The sequence below is a fragment of the Hyla sarda genome, chromosome 5, assembly GCF_029499605.1.
Source record: "Hyla sarda isolate aHylSar1 chromosome 5, aHylSar1.hap1, whole genome shotgun sequence".
NCBI classification, from domain to species: domain Eukaryota; kingdom Metazoa; phylum Chordata; class Amphibia; order Anura; family Hylidae; genus Hyla; species Hyla sarda.
The window spans coordinates 164,848,932-164,872,299 of NC_079193.1; the positions used below are offsets into that span (position 1 = coordinate 164,848,932).

General features: G+C 43.5%; 1 protein-coding gene across 1 annotated transcript in view; it reads left to right on the top strand.

Moving 5' to 3' along the window:
- The window catches only part of UBA5 (ubiquitin like modifier activating enzyme 5), a 36,455-nt gene that overhangs the window by 3,191 nt on the left and 9,896 nt on the right, over nucleotides 1-23,368 (top strand). The window contains exons 2-11 of the mRNA XM_056520637.1: nucleotides 1,804-1,849; nucleotides 3,435-3,524; nucleotides 5,660-5,769; nucleotides 7,006-7,092; nucleotides 8,670-8,754; nucleotides 13,326-13,430; nucleotides 13,911-14,038; nucleotides 15,249-15,384; nucleotides 17,653-17,731; nucleotides 19,888-19,994. Coding sequence (XP_056376612.1) covers nucleotides 1,804-1,849; nucleotides 3,435-3,524; nucleotides 5,660-5,769; nucleotides 7,006-7,092; nucleotides 8,670-8,754; nucleotides 13,326-13,430; nucleotides 13,911-14,038; nucleotides 15,249-15,384; nucleotides 17,653-17,731; nucleotides 19,888-19,994 — 973 coding nt within the window. The remainder of the gene's footprint in view (nucleotides 1-1,803; nucleotides 1,850-3,434; nucleotides 3,525-5,659; nucleotides 5,770-7,005; nucleotides 7,093-8,669; nucleotides 8,755-13,325; nucleotides 13,431-13,910; nucleotides 14,039-15,248; nucleotides 15,385-17,652; nucleotides 17,732-19,887; nucleotides 19,995-23,368) is intronic.

The following is a 23,368-nucleotide window of genomic DNA, read 5'->3' on the forward strand; positions in this document are numbered from 1 at the left end:
ACCATGAGTAATAGCTGGTAAAGTGCGCGGCAGCACTTTTTACTTTCCGGCTGGCCACCAGATCCGACTCTTTCACTCGTAGCAGTTGGCTGTCCTGCCATGCCGGGAGTTGAAGTTTGAGTATAGACTGTTACCGTAAAAGAGTCATGCCTGCCAGGTGCACACTTTCCCCAGCTATTACTCACTATTGCAGCTGGTCTCAGGACTGAGACCCAATGCGATCTAAACTTTTTACATGTCTGGATAACATATCAAAAGTTTATTTCAATAACACTTGCACTTTTAGGGTACATTCACATGCATATTTTCTTTCGCATATCTGCTTCTGCAGATTTTACTGCCATTGTCTTCAATCTGCAGCAGAAAATATGCACGTGTAAACCTACCCTTAGGGTAGGGCGACACGTAACGGACCGCAGTGTATTTTACACTGCGGATCCGCCGGTGACCCGACCCATAATGTGCCTCCAGCTGTGACCAAAAGCACAGCGATGTCTGAGTACACTGTGAGTGCACGCAGCGACTCGCAGGCCCCTGTGTGGCTGTTCGGAGCGGCGGATCACAGCTGGAGGCACACTATGGGGTTGGTCACTGGCAGATCCACATCGTAAAATACGCTGCGGATCCGTTACGTGTTACCCTACCCTTAGGCCTCAAGCCTACATTGCATATTTCGGCAGTATTTTTAAGCCAAAATCAGGCATGAATACAAAGAAGAGAAGCATAAACCTTTCAATTAGATTTTTTCAATACTGATGCAAAATACTGACTGAACCTGCAATGTGTGAATGAGGATTAAGGGCTCGTTCACACAAGTGGATTTTTGTGCAGATTATCTGCTGATTTTAATTTTTTTGCTGCTAATTTTCAGCTTATTTTTTGCTGCTAATTTTATAATTGACTTTCCAGCAAAAAATAAGCAGTAGAAGAAAAGCTATAGCAGCTGAAATTCCGCACTAAAATATGTAGCAAAATCCGCTCATGTGAACGAGCCCTAAGGCTTTGCAAGCAGAGCAGTGTTGGTACTGGAAATTTGTGTATATGAAAAAGTTACCATTATTGGCATGTGATCATGTGATCACTGTCAGGATTTTCTCATAGATGGTCAGATAAGAGCCGGGTTCACTACACCTTGGTACATAGCAGTTAAAGGGGTATTCTGCCAAAAACATCTTATCCCCTATCCAAAGGATAGGGGATAAGATGTCCAATCATGCGGTGCGGCACCCCAGTCATCCATGCACTGAGCAAACTCTGCTCCGTGTCGGATGACTGGCAACTACAGCTGCCACGCCTCCTCCATTCATTTCTATGGGAGGAGGCGTGATGGCTACATACAAGCCGTCACGCTCACTCCCATAGACCTGAATGGACGTCATGAATGCAGAAACTCCAAGCTTCCGTGTTTCGGACGCCGGAGGCGGGACCCCCGTGATCAGACATCTTATCCCCTATCCTTTGGATAGAGGATAAGATGTTTTTTGGTGGAGTATCCCTTTAAAGGTAACCTGACATCTGTTTTTTAGCGTCAGAACCACAGGCAACATGAAACAGGCGTGAACTCCATCATTACAGTGCATATCTGCCCTGAAACACTGCAGCATTTCCGAGTAATTGTAGCTGTAGGATAGGCCAGGAACAGGGTATACAGTCAAGGCAATGGCTCTTCACCACTAATCCCAACTCACTGTGCTTGACTGACAGGTCCTTACCTATATGTATATTGTTGTGAACAATACACTAGAAAAATTATGTTTATGCTTTTTTTTTTTTTTTAAACATTTTTTTACATTTTTTTTTTAGTCGTTTAATGGCTTTGAAGAGAATGGGAATAGTTCAGGATTATGAGGTAAGTGATAAATTGGATAAGACACTCTAGCTTACATTTACCCTCCTAATATTATAAGGGTTTACCTTAATGAAAATTTTTTTATTTCCATGGAAATCTCCAGCCTGCTTGTGGCCCAAAAGAAGGTTGGGGAGCTAAAAACATCCAAGACAGCTGTCGAAGGCTAGGTTGACAGTACCGTTATGCTCCGTCCCCTTAAGAGGTCCATTTTTTTTTTGTGCTTAACGTACCTTGAACGCGCCAACGAGTCCCGACAGATCCCTTTGACTTTGCATGGGGTCTGTCGGGTGTGCATTATTTTGGAGGAGGTAGTGGGAGAAAAATACTGGACATGCAGTCATTTTTCTCCCACTAAACTCCTGTCATTTTACAACGGAACAACCACTAACGGTGCTCAGCGGCTCAGAGCACTTACACAATTTATGTAACTCGCACTAATGGGAGTTTAAAAGTTACATAAACATTGTAGCTTCAGGTGCCCCACCATCAGCGCATCTTCTACTAATATCAATGACTATGACTAAGGACTTGCGGTCCGAAATGCGTCAGTCTTTTTATGATCATCTCACTTTTTGAATCCGATATTTATATAAATAATTTTGATATTTTGGACTATATCCTCATGGTCCTGGAACTTTCTTTCGTGGATCTTCCGCGCTCCGAGGTGGTGTTGTGTGCAATCATCGGCAGGTGCAAGGAGCTGGGAACCCAACCTTTGTGCATTAATGTCAATGGGAGTTACGCAAACTGTGTAACACAGCTGTCTAGGCTGTTTTCAGCATCCCAACTGTCTGCGGAATTATGTACCAATAAATGTTGTGATTTTCTCCTGGGAGCTAGTAATCCATGAAATGTAAGGGCCACGTTCCAGCCGTTCACTGCAGCACAGCAGCATTCTTGTATATGCCTTTGTGTCTGGTAGAACAGCTCAGCACATTAAGGGTTACAAGACACTGATCCACAGTGTATTTAATGCTGCGGATCTGCCGGTGACCCGATCCTAAGTGTGCCTCCAGCTGTTCTCCCCCACGGCGGCAATACACCACTCTGAGCAATCGCACAGGGGCCTGCTCTGCTAGTTGCCGTGCACGCTCAGTCTAGTCGCAGACATCCCGGTGTGGCTGTGATGTCTGAGTACACTGCGCATGCGCACGGCGACTCACAAAGAAGTCCGCCCTGTGTGACTGCTTGGAGCGGTGGATTGCCGCTGCGAGCAGGGGGGGGTATAGCTGGAGGCACACTTAGGTTCAGGTCACCGGCAGATCCGCAGTGTAAAATATGCTGCGGATCCCTGTCATGTGACCCTACCCTTAAAGTGACTGTCAGCCCCCGGTAATACACTGCCCTCAGGTTTGTCATGTTTATGAATTTATATACCTGCTTATTTCATAATACATTTAGTTTATAATAAATCCATATGTTTTGTTGTTTAATGTAATTTCTTAGGCTGCTTGTACACTGCTGTTGTGCTCCAACCTGTTCAGGGTCCATTCAGCTCTAGTTTTTCTTTTTGTGCTGAAGAGGTCAGAGCACAACGGACTTGGCGTTCCTTTCTTACTATAAAAATTATTCATTTCTGACCTAGAAAATCCGAACCTATACTGTGGCAGTAGTGGGTGTTGGCGGTGTGGGCAGCGTCACTGCAGAAATGCTAACAAGATGTGGAATCGGTAAGGTAATACAGACTTTTAACCAATTTTAATTACAAGCTTTATTATAGAAATCACTCACTTTTCAAACTGTCCTGGAAAGGTTATTTGGCAGTATTACCATTTACACATTTCAGCCTAGAACACAATAGTCATTTTAAAGGGGTACTACGGTGGAAAACATTATTTTTAAAACTTTTTTTATGAACTGGTGCCAGAAAGTTAAACAGATTTGAAAATTACTTCTGTTCAAAATTCTTAATCCTTCCGGTACTTATTAGCAGCTGTATACTACAGAGGAAAATCTTTTCTTTTTGAATTCCAGAAATTTCTGTCTGATCACAATGCTCTCTGCTGACACCTCTGCCCATGTCAGGAACTGTCCAGAGCAGGATAGGTTTGCTATGGGGATTTTCTCCATCTCTGGACAGTTCCTGACATGGGCAGAGGTGTCAGAAGAGAGCACTGTGGGCAGACATAAAATAAATCCAAAAAGAAAAGAATTTCCTCTGTAGTATACAGCTGCTAATAAGTTGGGGGGGGGGAATTGAGGACCGCACTTGAGAAACACTCCGTAGGTTACATTCGTCCACCACAACTTATACAATAGAACTACCCTGTAAATATATTGAGACTAGCTTTATTTTTGGGCAGCAACTTGGTATGAGATTCAATGTGGATAAATGTAGAGGTGGATAATAGTAACCTGCATGTGCCATGCATCCTAGTGGGGTACTACTAGGACCCTAAAGTACTAGTAGATCATAGGATGAATAATAACAGGCATTGCCAATAAGCAGCTTTGAAGGCCTGCAGGGTTGTGTTTTAAAAGGGTTATTCTGGCTTCACATGTATCATTTTAGTTATCATTTTTTTTAACCATGATGAAAAGATGTGCACCTTTCATGTGTTCTGGACTAATTACTGGCTTTGGCTAAATATACTGACCAAAATGCTATGTGTGAACCCAACCTTTATGTTTCCTCCTCAAAAACACTGGACACAACCAAAAGAAGCAAGAAGTGGCACTGGGAAAGAAGTACATTGAAGAGTCCCCTAATGCTGGCTATGTTTTTAAAGGGGTTATCCAGGAAAAAACTTTTTTTTTAATATATCAACTGGCTCCAGAAAGTTAAACAGATTGTAAATGACTTCTATAAAAAAAAATCTTAATCCTTTCAGTACTTATGAGCTTCTGAAGTTGAGTTGTTCTTTTCTGTCTAAGTGCTCTCTGATGACACGTGTCTCGGGAACCGCCCAGTTTAGAAGAGGTTTGCTATGGGGATTTGCTTCTAAACTGGGCAGTTCCCGAGACACGTGTCATCAGAGAGCACTTAGACAGAAAAGAACAACTCAACTTCAGAAGCTCATAAGTACTGAAAGGATTTAGATTTTTTAATTGAAGTAATTTACAAATCTGTTTAACTTTCTGGAGCCAGTTGATATATTAAAAAAAAGTTTTTTTTTCCTGGAATACCCCTTTAAGGTTATTTCACCTGAGTTCACCAGTAACATGTATGTTTGACTCAACACCAAACAAATTTTCTTGCATGGGAACAAAGAATTTGGCATATTAATTTTCCCCAAACGTGCTGTCACAAGAGAGTCGAGTCCTTCAAGCACGGTAGTCAGCTGATCCTGTCAAACAAGGTTCAGTCTTCTGTGCAAAGTGTACTTGAAGGGTCTTCTGGCCAGCAGGAATGGGCTCCTTTCATTGTGTGGTGGTTATTGCAGAGCAGCCCCCATTCAGTTTATTAGGTCGGCACTGCAGTAACACAGCACCGCCACTACACAATGACTGGAGCCAGCTGCTTTCAGTCTTTCTTTGTCTATGTGCTGGCGCTGCAGCCCTGATGAAGACCTGGTGGTGAGGGTACTGTGTGTTGGCGCCCTGCCAGTCAGACATTGATGGCCTGTTCTGGCGATTAATGTTAAATGCCTAGAATACCCATTTAGGTACAGTATGGCCCGGAACAAGATCTAGTCATTGTATGGACAGAAGATTTTTTCTCATATAACAGTATAAAGGAGATATCTAAACGAAAAAAAAACTGGTTGGCACTAGGGATCTAGAAGGATTTCTTTTTTGCATTTTCTTTTCTGCCCACGCGTTTAAGATTACCTGTTATCAACAATATGTTTCTGTATTTTATCATTCCAGCTGCTACTGTTTGACTATGATAAGGTGGAGCTGGCAAATATGAACAGGCTCTTCTTCCAGCCACATCAGGCTGGGCTTAGCAAAGTGGAGGCTGCTGAGCATACCCTGAGGTAACTAGAGCAAACTCCATGGAGAACGGATAGAGAGAAATTTTTGTGCAGCACGATATGAATTTTAACCCATACCACAATACCGATTTGGCCCCTCCCCCTCAGGAATGAATGAATTGTCAGCCCAGCGCTGTGCTATCCCCACATCGGTGAACTAATCATGTGTGACCCGCGATCGCTGTTCTGCCCCCCCCAATTAATTGCTGTCCCCATCGGGGTACTACCCATATGTCACCCACAATCGCTGCCCCCCCTCGTCCTCCTGTTTGTTGCGGCCGCCGGTGCTGACACTCTATACCAGTGTTTCCCAATCAGCGTGTCTCCAGGTGTTGCAAAACTACAACTCCCAGCATGCCTGGACAGCAAGAGGCTGCCACAGGCTGTCCAGGCATGCTGGGAGTTGTAGTTTTGTAACATGTGGAGGCACCCTGGTTGGGAAACACTGCTCTATAGTATTGTATATTATAGAGTGGTCTTCAACCTCCAGATGTTGCAAGACTACAACTCCCAGCATACCCGGACAGCCGTTGGCTGTCCGGGCATGCTGGGAGTTGTAGTTTTGCAACATCTTGAGGTCCGCAAGTTGAAGACTACTGCTCTATACTGTATCCCTATGCCCGGGCTGCAAAAGGTAAACAAAATAATCTTTAACTCACCTTCCCTGTCGGTCCGGACCAGCTTCTTAGGGAATGGAACGTCGGAGAGCCATCAGCTTATCACTGGCTGCAGCGATGTTCTGCCTCGGCCGGTGATAGATTGAGTGCACTGTCATGTAAGAAGCCGGCTTTTTACATGACAGTGGGCTCAGCCTATCACTGGCCGAGGCAGAACATCGCTGCAGCCGGTGATAGGCTGATGGCTCTCCGACGTTCCATTCCCTGGGAAAAGCGTAAGGCCGACGTAGGAACATGCGTTAAAGTTTATTTTACCTTTTGCACCCTGGGCATAGGGATATAGCTATAGAGTGTCAGCACCGGCGGCCGCAACAAACAGGAGGACGAGGAGAGCAGCGCTTGCAGGTGAACTATATGAGTAGTACCCCGATAGTGACAGCGCAGCGCTGGGCTGATAATTAATTTTGGGGGGGGGGGGGATACCATTATATACGTTGGAACCGCCATAAGTTACAAAAATACCGCAATACACATATTTGGCCATACCGCGCAGCCCTAAGAGAGCACTTCTGTTTACAGGAGTATAGTCATTTCCTGACTTATTCTTATTTCTGCCTTACAGGAATATAAATCCCGATGTCCAGTTCGAAGTTCATAACTACAACATCACAACTCTAGACAACTTCCAACATTTCATGGATAGAATAAGGTAAATCTTTCTTTACAATTACAGGTATGATTATGGTTTTCTTTATGCTTTAAATGGGCACTGTCAGATCCTTTTTATATGTCGTTACTCCTTAAGGATGCAAGGCACCCGCTAGCCTTCTATGACACAGATGTTTGTGGCATCTAAAATGAAAGTAAAACAGTCCCAACAGCTCAGCGGAGCTGACTGGGACCTCCACGCCATTTGATCGACAATCTGATGCTCCAGCCAGCCATGGCAGGCTGGAGCAGCAGAGCACTGATAACACTGATCAATTCTATGCTACAAAAGATCGAAACTGCTCTATATAGCTAATGTTTGACATTTAGACAAATAAATAGGTTGGTGGGAGGGAAAGGATGGGCAGTGGGTTTAGTTCCCCGGAGTACCCCTGTAATTCACACCCCTTTTAACAGATCGTCAAAAGTAATCAAGATCCCATAGCATATAAAAAATTTAAAAAAAATTCAACCCCACACTAGATACTTTGCTCTGATCACATGGAGTCTTAACCCCTGTAATTGCTGAACAGCATAAGGGACCCAGTACAACAGTGCCCCCCAGACCTAAGGAGGGGCCTGGGAAAGATAGTATTATCAATTGTTAACCATTAGTTCATTTCAGTAGATAACACTGGACTTTATTAAAAAAAAATAATAATAATAAAAAAAAAAAAAACACACACACAACTTAATTTTGCACTGCACAAATCCACTCCTACTTAGCCTTCTTGTCTTGGTAATTGAAATACCTATTCTAAAGGGTCCTATTGAGATGTCTGCTAGTGGGTATATGTGCCTTTTTGAGCAGTAATCATTTGTTCTATCCCACAATCCCCCCCCCCCCCCCCCCCTCTGCAGTCTTCTGTTGTGCAGCATTATACTAATGTAAGGGTATGTACACACTACTGATTTTATAAAGAAATCTATCTCAAAATCCACAACAGAAATCCAGGGCATACTGTTGGATTTCTGCTTTGCATTTACAGTGTATTTGCTGAGAATTTGTTTGCACTTTTGGCCATGAATTAGCCTCATACAGTGGAGTGATTTTTGCATTATCAATTTACCTCAGGCATCCAATGATGCCACACACATTACAATACCAAGAACTGTCAAGTCAAATGTATTACCCATTTGTAAAAGTGAGTAGAGATGAGCGAATTTACAGTAAATTCGATTCGTCACGAACTTCTCGGCTCGGCAGTTGATGACTTTTCCTGCATAAATTAGTTCAGCTTTCAGGTGCTCCCGTGGGATGGAAAAGGTGGATACAGTCCTAGAAGACTCTTTCCTAGGACTGTATCCACCTTTTCCAGCCCACTGGAGCACCTGAAAGCTGAACTAATTTATGCAGGATAAGTCATCAACTGCCGAGCCGAGAAGTTCGTGACGAATCGAATTTACTGTAAATTCGCTCATCTCTAAAAGTGAGCAAAGCATTTCTAGACATTAAAAACTGCAGAGTGTTTATCTTACAGCAGTGGTGATACTGAATTACATGGTGGAAGCCTATATTAAAAACATTTTATTTTAGTTTCAGAATTACCTTCTTTTTTTTTTTCCTTCCTATTTTAGCAAAGGAGCATTAAGAGAAGGAGAACCAGTAGACCTTGTACTTAGCTGTGTTGATAACTTTGAAGCACGCATGGCCATTAACACTGTAAGTAATTTACTATTTACAGTAGTTTTTGTAATTTAAAAAAAATTTAAGGGAACCTGACATCACGTTACTCATGCTGCCTGAACCACAAGTCATCAGTGCGGTCTCCGATGGCTTCTGCCTGCCCCCCAGCCTTGATTAATAGATCGCAGCCTTTACCCTAACATGGAGTGATTTTACACTGCTCAAAAAAATAAAGGGAACACTTAAACAACACAATGTAACTCCAAGTCAATCACACTTCTGTGAAATCACACTGTCCACTCAGGAAGCAACACTGATTGACAATCAATTTCACATGTTGTTGTGCAATTGGAACAGACAACAGGTGGGAAATTATAGGCAATTGGCAAGACACCCCCCAATAAAGGTGGTTCTGCAGGTGGTGACCACAGACCACTTCTCAGTTCCTATGCTTCCTGGCTGATGTTTTGGTCACTTTTGAATGCTGGCAGTGCTTTCACTCTAGTGGTAGCATGAGACTCACACAAGTGGCTCAGGTAGTGCAGCTCATCCAGGATGGCACATCAATGCGAGCTGTGGCAAGAAGGTTTGCTGTGTCTGTCATCGTAGTGTCCACAGCATGGAGGCACTACCAGGAGACAGGCCAGTACATCAGAAAAAGTGGAGGAGGCCGTAGGAGGGAAGCAACCCAGCAGCAGAACAGCTACCTCCACCTTTGTGCAAGGAGGAGCAGGAGGAGCACTGCGAGAGCCCTGCAAAATGACCTCCAGCAGGCCACAAATGTGCATGTATCCACTCAAACGATCAGAAACACTCCATGAGGGTGGTATGAGGGCCAACGTCCACAAGTGGGGGTTGTGCTTACAGCCCAACACCGTGCAGGATGTTTGGAATTTGCCAGAGAACACCAAGATCGCAAATTCGCCACTGGCCCCCTGTGCTCTTCACAGATGAAAGCAGGTTCACACTGAGCACATGTGACAGACATGACAGAGTCTGGAGACGCTGTGGAGAACGTTCTGCTGCCAGCAACATCCTCCAGCATGACCGGTTTGGCGGTGGGTCAGTAATGGTGTGGGGTGGCATTTCTTTGGGGGGGCCGCACAGCCCTCCATGTGCTTGCCAGAGGTAGCCTGACTGCCATTAGGTACCGAGATGAGATTCTCAGACCCCTTGTGAGACCATATGCTGGTGCGGTTGGCCCTGGGTTCCTCCTAATACAAGACAATGCTAGACCTTATGTGGCTGGAGTGTGTCAGCAGTTCCTGCAAGAGGAAGGCATTGATGCTATGGACTGGCCCGCCCATTCCCCAGGCCTGAATCCGATTGAGCACATCTGGGACATTATGTCTCGCGCTATCCACCAACTCCACGTTGCACCACAGACTGTCCAGGAGTTGGCGGATGCTTTAGTACAGGTCTGGGAGGACATCCCTCAGGAGACCGCCACCTCATCAGGAGCATGTAGGGAGGTCATACGGGCATTTTGACTTGTTTTAAAGGGGTACTCTGCTACTCAGCGTTTGGAACAAACTGTTCCGAATGCTGGAGCCGGCTCCGGGGGCTCGTGACGTCATAGCCCATAAGGTTATAGTCTATTCAGGAAGGATCGGACAAAACTGAAAGGGGATGAGTCTGTCTTTATGTGAAATCGAGTCTGAAGGCCGTACTGCGGGAGGATATATGGGAGGGAAACGATAATGTGGAGTCATTATGGGTAGACATATATGGAGATAAAAATTTTGATAGGGATTTGCTATAAGAAACCAAACCTAATGGAAGAGGCAGAAGATCAATTACTGAGGCAAATAAACAAGGCAGCAAATCAGAATGAGGTGATAATAATGGGGGACTTTAACTATCCTGATATAAACTGGGAGACTGAGACCTGTAGGAAACAGGTTTCTGACTATAGCTAAAGACAGTTATCTGTCCCAAATGGTGCAGGGCCCGACCAGAGGGGGCGCCCTACTGGACTTAATATTAACCAACAGACTTGACCGTGTAACTAATGTGCAAGTAGAAGGACACCTAGGAAGTAGTGATCATAATACAATACATTTTATAGCTTGTTCTTCAATAAGGGAATCTCTCGAGGGGCCGCAAAAACAAAGAACTTTAGGAAGGCAAAGTTTGATCAACTCAGAAAAGCCCTTAACAATATAAAATGGTATAATGTCCTCAAAAACACGAATACTGACACTAAATGGGAGACTTTTTAAAAAATATCTTAAAGTCTCACTGTAAAATGTGTATACCTTTTATGGAAATAAAAGGGTTAGAAATAAAAGAAAACCAATATGATGAATAAAAATGTTAAGGGGGCAATAAACGACAAAAATAAAGCATTTAAACTACTAAAACAGGATGGCAGTGAAGAAGCATTAAAAAGCTATAGAAAAAAATATGTAAAATACAGATTAAAGCCCCAAAAATAGACAGAAAGATTCACTGCCAAAGAGAGTAAAACTAACCCCAAAATGTACTTTAACTATATAAATAGCAGAAAGGTTAAAAATGTAAGTGAAAGCCCTTTAAAAAAAAAACGATAAAGAAGAAATTATAAACCGGGATCAGGAAAAAGCAAATATATTAAACAAATTCTCCACTTCATCACTGAGGAAAATGAAATGCCAGGTGAAATACAGCAAGATAAGGTAAACTCCCCAGTACAAGTCACCTGTCGTACCCAGGATGAAGTACAGGTCACCTGTCTAACCCAGGAAGAAGTACAGTGCCGCGTACAAAAAATCAAAATGGACAAATTGCCAGGTCCAGATGGCATTCACCCCTGTATTCTAAAGGAATTAAGTAATGTAATAGACAGACCCCTATTTTTAATATTCTTGGACTCTGTAGTAACAGGGACTGTTCACCAGGACTGGCACATGGCAAATGTGGTACCAATATTTAAAAAGGGGTCAAAAGGAGACCCTGAGAATTATAGGCCTATTCTTTTAACCTCCTTTTGTATGTAAATTGTTTGAGGGTTTTCTAAGAGATGCTATTTTGGAATATCTTGATAAAAATAAATGTATGACCCCATATCAGCATGGCTTTATGAGGGATCGGTCCTGTCAAACTAAACTGATCAGCTTTTATGAGGAGGTGAGCTCCAGACTGGACCAGGGGCAATCGCTGGATGTCGTATATCTGGATTTTTCCAAAGCATTTGATACGGTGCCACATAAAAGGTTGGTGCATAAAGTGAGAAGGATTGGACTGGGGGGAAATGTGTGCAAGTGGGTAAGTAACTGGCTCAGCGATAGGAAACAGAGGGTGGTTATTAATTGTACTTATTCTGATTGGGTGACTGTTACTAGTGGGGTATCACAGGGGTCAGTCTTGGGTCCTATTCTATTTAATATATTCATTAATGACCTTGTAGAGGGGTTGAATAGTAAAGTAGAAATATTTGCAGATGATACTAAACTCTGTAAAGCGGTAAACACTATAGAGGACAGTACACTGTTACAAATGAATCTGGATAGCTTAGAGATTTGGGCTGGGATGTGGCAGATGAGGTTCAACACTGATAAATGTAAGGTAATGCACATGGGGAGGAAAAATCCGGGCTGGGATTATGTATTAAATGGGAGAACACTTGGGACGACTGACGTGGAAAAGGAATCAGGAGTAAATTTAGCTGTAGTGACCAGTGTCGGGCAGCTGCTGTCAAGGCAAATAAAATCATGGAGTGCATCAATAGGGGCATAGATGCCCACGACAAGGAAATAATTCTACAGCTGTACAAATCACTAGTCAGACCACACATAGAATACTGTGTACAGTACTGGGCACCAGGGTACAAGAAAGATATAGTGGAGCTGGAGAGGGTTCAAAGACAGGCAACCAGGGTAATATGGGGAATGGGAGGACTACAGTACCCAGAAAGATTATCAGAATTAGGGTTATTTACCGTAGTTTAGAAAAAAAAAAGGCTTAGGGGAGACCTACGGTAATAACTATGTATAAATATATCAGGGGACAGAGATCTCTCCCATGATCTATTTATACCCAGGACTGTATCTATAACAAGGGGGCATCCTCTACGTCTAGAGGAAAAAAGGTTTCTACACCAGCACAGACGGGGGTTCTTTACTGTAAGAGCAGTGAGATTGTGGAATTCTCTACCTGAGGAGGTGGTCATGGTGAACTCTGTAAAAGAATTCAAAAGGGGTCTGGATGCATTTTTGGAGAATAATAACATTGATGGTTATGGATTCTAGAATTATAGGGACAGAACGTTGATCCTGGGATCTATTCTGATGCCATATTTGGAGTCGGGAAGGAATTTTACCTATAGAATGAGGGTTTTTTGCCTTCCTCTGGATCAACTCAGTAGGGACTCATTAGGGTTATAGGTTGAACTTGATGGACTCTGGTCTTTTTTTCAACCTTATGAACTATATTACTATGTTATCTTAATGTTCCCTTTATTTTTTTTGAGCAGTGTATTATTTGAGGGTGGTGGGAAGGGGAAAAGCTTCTGACAAGTGCCCTGATGACCTGTGGTTCGAGCAGCATGAAAGTGATGACAGGTTATGTCTATAGTTCCTCTGTAGTCTTATGCTTCTCCTTTGTCATGTGAATTTTTTTTCTGCTAGGCTTGTAATGAACTTGGACAGATCTGGATGGAGTCTGGAGTTAGTGAGAATGCAGTGTCAGGACACATTCAACTTATTAAACCTGGGGAAACAGCATGCTTTGCGGTATGTAATTCTATTTGTTTCATAGTTAAAATCTGATGATCAATAGTGTTTTACTGTTTTAGAAACAAAACCTTTTTCCTTTCTGCATGAGTTTATTTGGCTATTTGTTTGAAAACAGAACATTGTTCATACATACTGTAAAGGTAGTTTTCCCATGAAAAAGAATGAATGGCACGTTATATAAACGAAGCCTTACTCTGCTGTTCTCCATTAATGTCTATAGGAGAACACCTAAAAGAGTTATTGACTCTTCTAATCATGTGTGCAGTTCATATGAAATTGGTACTACATGATGAAAAATACTTTTAAGTTCTGCACCAGTTATTTTAAACCATTACTTGGTAAGTCTTTGTGCTTGTACAAAGCTATGAATACAGAAGCTACCCAAGACAATAACGTGTGTGAAGACCTGCCAAAGCTAAATCTGGACCCATAGGTTAACCATAAATATGTCTTTCTTTTCTTGTTTGTCTTCTGCAGTGTGCACCACCTCTAGTAGTTGCTGCAAACATCGATGAAAAGACTTTAAAACGAGAAGGCGTTTGTGCTGCCAGTCTGCCCACCACAATGGGAGTTGTAGCAGGAATACTTGTACAGAATGTACTCAAGTAAGTGATGGTAAAAGACCGTAAAATGTATATTGGTCTGTAAAAAAAAATACTTGGAGAAGATCCATCAGAACACACCAAAAGTAAATATTACCACCAATATTACAATGACCAGTGTTACCATTTTACAGGGCCCAAATAGTACAGCCACATCATGACCATTAATTGTACTACCGCTGCATAGTAGCTGAACAACACCATATTGTTAAGGAATAAACCATTGTTTACTGACCAGTATGTCCCCCATACAGTGGTGTGCTGCTATCTGTGCATATTGCTGCCCCATTTGCCAATATTTAGGTACCTGCTGTGTTGCTCAGTGCTTTTAAACACTGTACGTCAGATATCGTTGTCATAACTAGAATGACCCCCCCCGAAAAAGTGCTTGATGGTTACTGATATTGTGCCCCAGATAAGATTTATTTACCACAGAGTTAAAGTGCCATCTTTGGTACCCTATACAGTAATAGTTCCTCATTTAAGCCCAAACAGCTATAATGCTCCTCTTAGTGTCCCACTCATTAATAGTGACCTCACAGATTAATAATGCTTACCGTCATGGCTTCTTTGTGCAATCTCGACAATAAGTGACCCCCTTTTGTGCACTTCCCCCTATAATCCCATGAAAAGTGGCTGAGGTGTCTACTGATCGATGATGTCAGTGGTAAGTTGTGATACATTGCGGTTTCTGTGCCAGGATGCTGATGTTCTCTACATGGTCTTAGTGCCGGAAGCAGCATGTGGCAAACAAGACAAGGAAGATTGCCAATGTCCTAAGGATTGTTGTAGATACAGTTGATAGTAGTTCCCTCCCAGGGATTCTGGGCATAAAGAACTATCATTGCTACAGAGTTTCTTTTAATGACAGAACAGCCCCTTTTATATACCATTTTTGGTGTTTATCTCAAAGCGGCTTAAATTGTATATTCTGCACATTATTTAGAAGCATTAAAGGGGTTATCCAGGATTAGAAAAATGAAGCTGTTTATTTTCCCACAAACCCCACCACTCTTGTCCTCAGTATGTGTCTGGTATTACAAATCAAATGCTTGAAGTGAATTGAGCTGAGCTGTAATACCAGACACAACCAGGGGTGGCACTGTTTTTGGAAGAAAGCAGCTGCATTTTTATTATTTTAGGTATACAATAAAATGAAGAAAAGAAATAAGGTAAACTATTGAAATGATCTTATCTTGTTCTTGCTTTATAGGTATTTGTTAAATTTTGGCACAGTCAGTTACTACCTAGGATACAACGCAATGCAAGATTTTTTCCCTACTATGGCCATGAAGCCCAACCCATCATGTGATGATAGATACTGCAGACAACAACAGGAGGCATACAAGGTAAGCAGTTAATATCCAGAGTCAAGGAAATGTGTAAATTAAGGTTTATAATATGATTTAAAGGGGTATTCCAGGATAAGTTTTTTTTTAGGGTAGGTTCACATGGCTGATGCAACAGGATGCCATTAACAGACTATTTATATATATATATATATATATATATATATATATATATATATATATATATATATATATATATATATAAAAAAAATGGCATTCTGTTGCATCAGTTTGCATCCGTTTATGTCCTTTTATTGTCCATTTGTTATTTTTGCTCACATCCCTTCTTAGCATGCTCATAAGTAATAACTGATCAAAAACGGATTGAAAAAACTGATCAAAACGGTTGGCATTAAAGGCTCATCCGTTTTCCATAGACTTCAATGTTAAAGCGTACCCGTCAGATCCACCAAAAAAATGTTTTTAAAATATATCGCTCAGTACTTAATCCTGACCATGTACATGTAATTTTTATGTGTCTAGCACCTTTATTTTTTTATTACACTTTCAATTTAGCTCACTAGTCTGAATTCCTCTCAAAGGGAGGGGGCGTGGCTTCATTGTGCATGTCTCCGCCCCCTCCCTCAGTATGCTGTCTGCTCACATCTCCCCTAGTGACGTCACTAGACCATGAGGTGGAAGTGATTTGACTTATAATCACAATTGGAGGTGTTTTATGACGATTTTAAGCTTATTGTGGTCAACTCATCACACTGTGACTTAGCTATAAATACCCCCTTTAAGTAGGAAATTGCATCAAAACTGCACAGTGTGAACTGACACCAACCCAGTTATGAGTCTGAGTTCACCTGGCTTAAATAGATTAACAGCTGCAGTAATCAGACAGGAACTGCAAACCAAAATGGAGCCAGTCTCATACCTTCCACATTACCTAAAATAGGTAAGGATAAGGCATACACAAGATTTATTTTAATTTACATAATATATGATCCTAAGTCACTTCACAAAAGAACTATACCACATTAAAGGGGTTGTTCAGAGTAGCGAACCTTTTTTGCTTATAACATATTACAGATTTCTGAATAAATATAACCAGGTAATATCATCAGAATCCTCATCACTTGTAGAGTAGAGACAAGATAAAAATAGCATCCCTCACCTATCCTACATCACACAGGCAACACATTGATGTGAATGGTGGCTGTGTAATGCTTTACTTTCCTAGTGATAGCATTGCAAGGAAACTGGACTTTTGCCCCAAGGTTTCTCCAGAGAATACGCTGATCACTGGGGGTTCCAGCACTGTGTGGCCTGTTCATTGTCAAGAAGGGATTGTCCACCTTGCAAATCCCTTTTTAGGGTAGGGTCACACGTAAGCGATCCGCAGTGTATTTTACGCTGCAGCTCTGCCAGTGACCTGACCCATTTTGTGCCTCCAGCTGTTGCCACCCCCATTCCCTTGCCTCACTCCGCCCCTGGCCTGCTCGCAGCGGCAATCCGCCGCTACGAGCAGCCACACAGAGGGCCTGTGAGTCGGCAAGTGCACTCTGACATTGCGGAGCAGCTGCGATGTCTGAGTACACTGCCCATTACTTTGTAATGGCATGTACATTGCACATGGCCTCGACTCCGATATCATGGAGCAGCCACGATGTCCGAGTGCACTCGCCGACTCGCAGGACCTCTTGTGGTGGCGGATTGCCACTGCGAGCAGGCCAGGGGCGGAGCAAGGCGGGGGAACAGGGGTGGCAACCGCTGGAGGCACAAAATGGGTCTTGTCACCGGCGGATCTGCAGCGTAAAATACACTGCAGATCCGTTACGTTTGACCCTACCCTTAAAAGGAATTGGTTAACTCTATATGATGCTCAAAGCTGCAGACCTGTCTCTTAGCCGATGGTTGTTTGCAGAGTTCTAAAATCATGTTTTTCTTCTAAGTTCGAGAGTCAGAGGCCAGGCTGAGCTGCAACTCCCTCCCTGCCCTGCATGATTGATATACAAGGCTCAGTGCTGGAAGCCAAGCAGGGGTGGGTTGGTAAGGTAGGAGGTGTGTACGCTGTGACCACTTCTATAAGGTTATGTAGAGGAGGTACACACAATTTAATCTAGCTATAAATGTGGACAGGTGTGCCAAGGCATTTTGTGATCATGGCCGTTTTCATATAGAGATTTGATTGGAATAATAAAATGTACTCAGTGGTTAGATCTGTCTGTTTTGACAATAGTAACCAATCACAGCTGTGAAAACCACGTGGTACCATCTTGCAGTACAAATGTACGTAACTAACTATATTTTTTTATTTCTTAGCTCAGAGAGGCTTTAGAACCAAAGCCAGTGGTAGTAGTTGTAGAGGAATCACCAGTTATACACGAAGACAATGAGTGGGGTAAGTACACTGGTGGATAGACAGTTTATTAGTCTCCCACTAAGAGAAATTGCGTTTTTTTTTTTTGTTTTTTGCACATTTGTTTTTCCTCCTCGCCTCCTAACAGGCATAACACTTTTCCACCAACAGATCCATATGAGGGCTTTTTTTTTCCCCAAAACCAACTGTACTTTGTAATGACAACACAGATTTTACCACCAAATCAGTGTAACAAAAACATTTTTTTTATTTGTGGGGCAAATTTGAAAAAGAAAATGCCATTTTGCAACTTTTGGGAATGTCTGTTTCTACGGGCTGCACTTTTCAGTTTATCTTTATTCTATTTACATGCTTACAACTATTCCCAACTTATACAGGTTTTGTTTTATTTTACTACTTTTAAAAGGTTATACCTGTTTGTAGGAAAATTAGTTTTCCTCTTCTGACCACTAATGCGTTTATTTTTCCATATACGTGGCTGTATGTGGGCTCCTTTTTTGTGTCGTGATCCAAAGTTTTTATCGTTACCATTTTTGTTTTGATGGGTCTTTTTGTTCACTTTTTATTTTTAGTATTTTAAGTGACCAAAAATCAGCAATTCTTTATGCTATTGACCGTACGGTTTAATTCAATTTATATTTTAATAGGACCTTTACGCATGTGGACATACTTGTTTATTTTAAAAATGGGGGGTGATTTCACTTTTATTCTATTTAAAAATCTCAAGCCTTCCAGTACTTATCAGCTGCTGTATGTCCTGTTTCATTCACACATGGTGCTCCCTGCTGCCACTTCTGTCAGGGCAGTAGAAAATCCCCATAGTAAACCTCACCTTCTCTGCATAGTTAGGCTGGGTTCACACTATGTTTTTCAACTAAGGTTCCCGCATACGTTTTCTATCAAAAACCGTATGGGAAAAAGTAAACCGTATGCGTTTTTAAACAGTATAATGTTTTTAAAAGTGCATACTGTTCCGTCCGTTTTTATAAAAAAAAACGTACGTTTTTGAAAATTCTGTCCATTTTTATTGGGAGGGGTCCTTGGTGGGGACTTTAGGATTCAAATGCGCATGTGCAAAGAAAAAACGCATACGGTTTTGCCGTATGGAACCGTATACATGTTCGTTTCCCATTGACGTCCATGTTAAAAAAAAAAAAAAAAAAAGTATGCGGTTGCAATACGGTTTTAAAACTGGAGTCAAAACCGTGGTTGAACACGGTTTGGAGTACTGTTAAAAACCGTATGCATCAGGGTGTATACGGTTTGCAATGCTTTGCCTATGTATACGGTTTTCAATATCTTTCCATACGTTTTCACTAATGAAAGCGTATGCGGGAACCGTAGTTGAAAAACGTAGTGTGAACCTAGCCTTACTGACACAGACAGAGGTGGCAGCTGAGAGCACTATGTCTGACTGGTAAACTATATGACTTCCTTAAGGACATACAGCAGCTGATAAGTACTTGGAATTTACAAATCTGTAGAATATTCCAGCATCAGATGATTTTAAAACTTTTTGGCAGTACTTTTTAAAGGAGTAGTCCAGTCCTGAAAAACGTATCCCCTATCCTAAGGATAGGGGATAAGTTTCAGATCGCGGGGGGTCCGACCACTGGTGCCCCCCCCGCGATATCCTGTACGGGGCCCCGGCAGCCCGCTGCCTTCGGCAATCTCCGGCTCTGCCATAGTGCTGTATTGAGGGGGTGTGTCGGCTGCCTCTTCGTGCGGTGGTCGACACACCCCCTTCCCACGGGATGCTGGGGCCCCGTACAGGAGATCGCGGGGGGGCCCCAGTGGTCGGACCCCCTGCGATCTGAAACTTATTCCCTATCCTTAGGATAGGGGTTAAGTTTTTCAGGACAGGACTACCTCTTTAACAAATAGATAACCCAAACTGCCTTGTTTAATAAAACAGCATTCGTAATGTTTCATTTAATGTAAGTCGACAATAATTGCATATGACAAACATAAAAAAAATCCATCAAGAATGGTGTGTGATAGTTATGTACTGAACTTGTATAAAGATTGGTGGATGGTGATTTTACTGAAGAACTTCACCTTTTTACCTAGAGAAGCACATCAATGTTATAGAAAAGCTGAACCGGTGGAATGGGACAATGGTTTATGCACTTTAGAACTTAATGTTAATGTGCTATGAATTTGTAATACTTTACTAGGCATTGAGCTGGTGTCTGAAGTCTCTGAAGAAGAGTTAAAAGAAGCTTCTGGACCTGTCCCCGAGCTGCCAGAGGGAATTAAAGTGGCATATACAATTCCTATAACGGTATGAAAATAATGATTACCAGAAAGAAAATTTAGGGAGTGAATGGAAGTGATAATATCTCAAAATATGGTTTATTGTGCTAGTATCGTATTCTGGTATCTTCAGTTTGGGCAGGCAGAGTTGAATGTAAAGTCATAACAATGATGGAAAGATTTAAATGATTAAAAGGGGTTGTGCGATCATGTAACTTATTTTCCACTCTCAAAGGGGTTAGCCAGGAATAGAAAATAAGAGCTAATTTCTTTCAAAAAACGCTCCCCGTCTGTCTCCAGGTTTGGTGTGGTTCTGCAGCTCGGTTCCATTCAAATAAATGGAGCTAAGTTGTAATACCACACCCAACCTGGGGACAGACGTGGAGCTGTTTTTGAAAGAAAGTAGCTCTGTTTTTCTGTTCCTAGATAACCCCTTTAACTTCCTGCCTTGTGTACATCCTGTAACAGACTTTCTGGTTTATTGTACATTCTAGCTGGGAATTCAGCTGTCTCTTATCTCCCTCCTACTATGTGGGAGGGGTTATAGCCGAGAAGGTGTAGTGGTAGCAAGATAGAATTGGCTGAATTCCTAGCTACAGTGTACACAGGATGTCTGGTACAGTATGTACACCAGACAGGAAGTTGGTCTAAAGAAAACAGGGCAGAATGTTTGCTTCAGAAGCAGAAGTAAAGCATGAAAGACCACATTAAAAGATAACCTTATTTACCAATATACTGGGTTATTTTGACAGTTGAAAATATATTTCATTGCTGGAGAACCCCTTTTTGGCCAAATTATCAGATTTCCATGTAAGCTGGGGCTGGCCGTGGTATACTTCTTCTTCCCTGCAGGGGGATTCTTTTTTATTATTGGGGGAGCAGTTGTGACAAGGGGCAGTGTGTTCACAGTAAGGGGCACTTTATTTGACTATTGTGTTACTGTATACGCCGCATAGGAGCTCACTAGAGCGGCGTGTGCGCTCGGGGTTCGGAGTGGGCACCATTTCTAAGTCCCGCTGTAATTCTTCGGCGGCCTGGCGGACGTTGGCTCCGCCCACCAGGCCGCATAAGCGTTACAGCCACGCAAAATAGCCGCCAATCAGCGCCGTGCGTGCGTTTGGGGCTGTGCAGGGGCCAATCACAGCGCCCTTGCTTCTGACCCCGCCTCTTCTTCCTAATTGGCCGGCGTCTCTTCTCTCTCCTCACAGCCACAGTGTGGAGTTCTCCTCACAGCAGCTGACTTGGGACACAGACTTGGGTGAGACTGTTCATTTCTTAGCTATGTCCGTGCCCAGAACTGTTCCTCCCTCAAAGCAGATATCGGGAACATTAGTTACCCTTTACGCTTGTAGAATCTGCTCTGCAAAAATGCCAGGTTCTGCTGAACCCACTTGTTCTGCCTGCTCCCCCAGACCCCCTGCTATTTCTAACCCAGGTGCTCCTTCAGACCCGGGTTCGGCCACCCCTCCAGCCTGGATTTCCCCCCTCTCCCAGTCTATATCCCACTTGGCTTAGGTCTCCCGTTCTGTGGTGACTGCCTTGGAGAGGTCTACCCTTCACCGGCCCTCTAGAAGGTCCCGTTCCCCTTCTCCCTATGCTTCACATAAGCGTAATAGTGGTGTCTCCTCCGACTCATCCCCTAAGTCTTCTGGCAGACACGGGCATTCCTCTTGCAGGTCTCACCCGATCGATTCTTCAGGCCACACGCGTCACTCTTCCAGAGGACGTTCCCGGGGTCACCGCTCTGGCTCTCCTGAGCCACGTAACAGGTCAGATTCTCCCCCTTATAGGGCCGCCTCCACTCGTTCGCACTCTCCTGGAGAGCTGGCGGACGAGGTTTCCATTTCGGCTTCTGACTCAGAGGACAGTTCGGACTCTGTGGACCGGCACCCAAAGTGTTCAGCTCTCACGCTGAATTTGATGCCATTCTAGAATCTGCCTGGAAGCACCCTGAGAAGAAGTTTCAGGGACTGAAGAAAGTTCAAGCGCGATATCCTTTCGCCAAGGACCTTGTCTCCAAATTGACTTCCTCTCCAGCGGTGGATCCTCCGGCTTCCCGCCTCTCAGAAGCTACTACTTTGCCGCTGGCGGATGCAGCTGTCTTCAAGGATCTGGCAGACAAAAAGGTTGAATCCTTAGCGAAGTATGCCTTTGAAGCAGCGGGTGCCTCCCTGCTTCCTGCCTTCGCCTCCACCTGGGTGTCTAAGGTCCTTTCGGTTTGGCTTTCCCAACTCCGTCAGGGCATTCTTTCGGGATCTCCCCCGGAAGAACTGTCTGCTCTGGCCCTCCAATGTTCCAAAGCTGGGGACTTTCTGTGTTCTGCTTCCTTGCACTCAGCTCGCTGCGCTGCCTTTGCCACCGGTAACCTAGTGGCCCTCCGTCGTTCCATTTGGCTTAAAACATGGAACGCGGATTCCTTTTATCGGTTTCAGTCTTTTCGGCAAACGCCTGAATGAGATTATCTCTGAGGCTTCAGGTGGCAAGAGCTCCTTATTGCCTCAAAACAAGTCTAACATTTCTTTCCACAGAAAGTCTTCTTCCTTTCGGTCCTTTTGGATGTCTGGCCCCTCTAATGGGTCCAGCCAGGCGCCTTCACGTGACAAGAAGGCCTCCTTTTTCAAGGCGCGTCCTTCTTGGAAGTCTGACACCAACCGTTCTGGCCGTTTTGCGGCCAAATCGGGCAACCACAAACCCACTTCTGCATGAAGGGACGCCCCCACCCGCAGCTTTTTCTCGGGTGGGAGGTCGCCTCTTGCTCTTTCGAGATGTTTGGACAACGCACATTCAGGACTCCTGAGTCAGGGACGTAGTGTCCAACGGATACCGGATAGAATTTGCCTCCCTTCCGAGGGATTGTTTTTTTTTCAGTCCCTTGCTCCCCGTTCTTCCTCGCTTGCGAGGAAATTTAGGGAGGCTTTTCAGTCCCTTCTCATCCAGCGTGTCTTTGTCCTGCTTCTTCCAAGGGAACGCTTTTGGGGTTTCTATTACAATCTTTTCGTGGTTCCCAAGAAAAACGGTTCTGTGCGACCAATCCTGGATCTCAAACGTCTCAACCAACATCTTCTCCGTCATTTCCAAATGGAATCTCTCCGTTCGGTGGTAGCGTCCATGGATCAAGGGGAGTTTCTTTCCTCGGTGGGCTTCAAGGATGCCTACCTCCACGTTCCAATTTTTCCCGGACACCAGCGGTATCTCCGCTTTGCGGTTCCGGAAGGTCATTATCAATTTGTGGCTCTCCCCTTCGGTCTGGCCACAGCGCCACGAGTTTTTACCAAGATTCTGGCGCCTGTGGTAGCTCTGTTATGGTCAAGAGGGGTACCAGTGATACCCTACTTGGACGACCTCCTTATCAAGGCCTCCACCAGAGCCCAGGCTCTGGAGAATGTGAGCCTCACTCTTCAG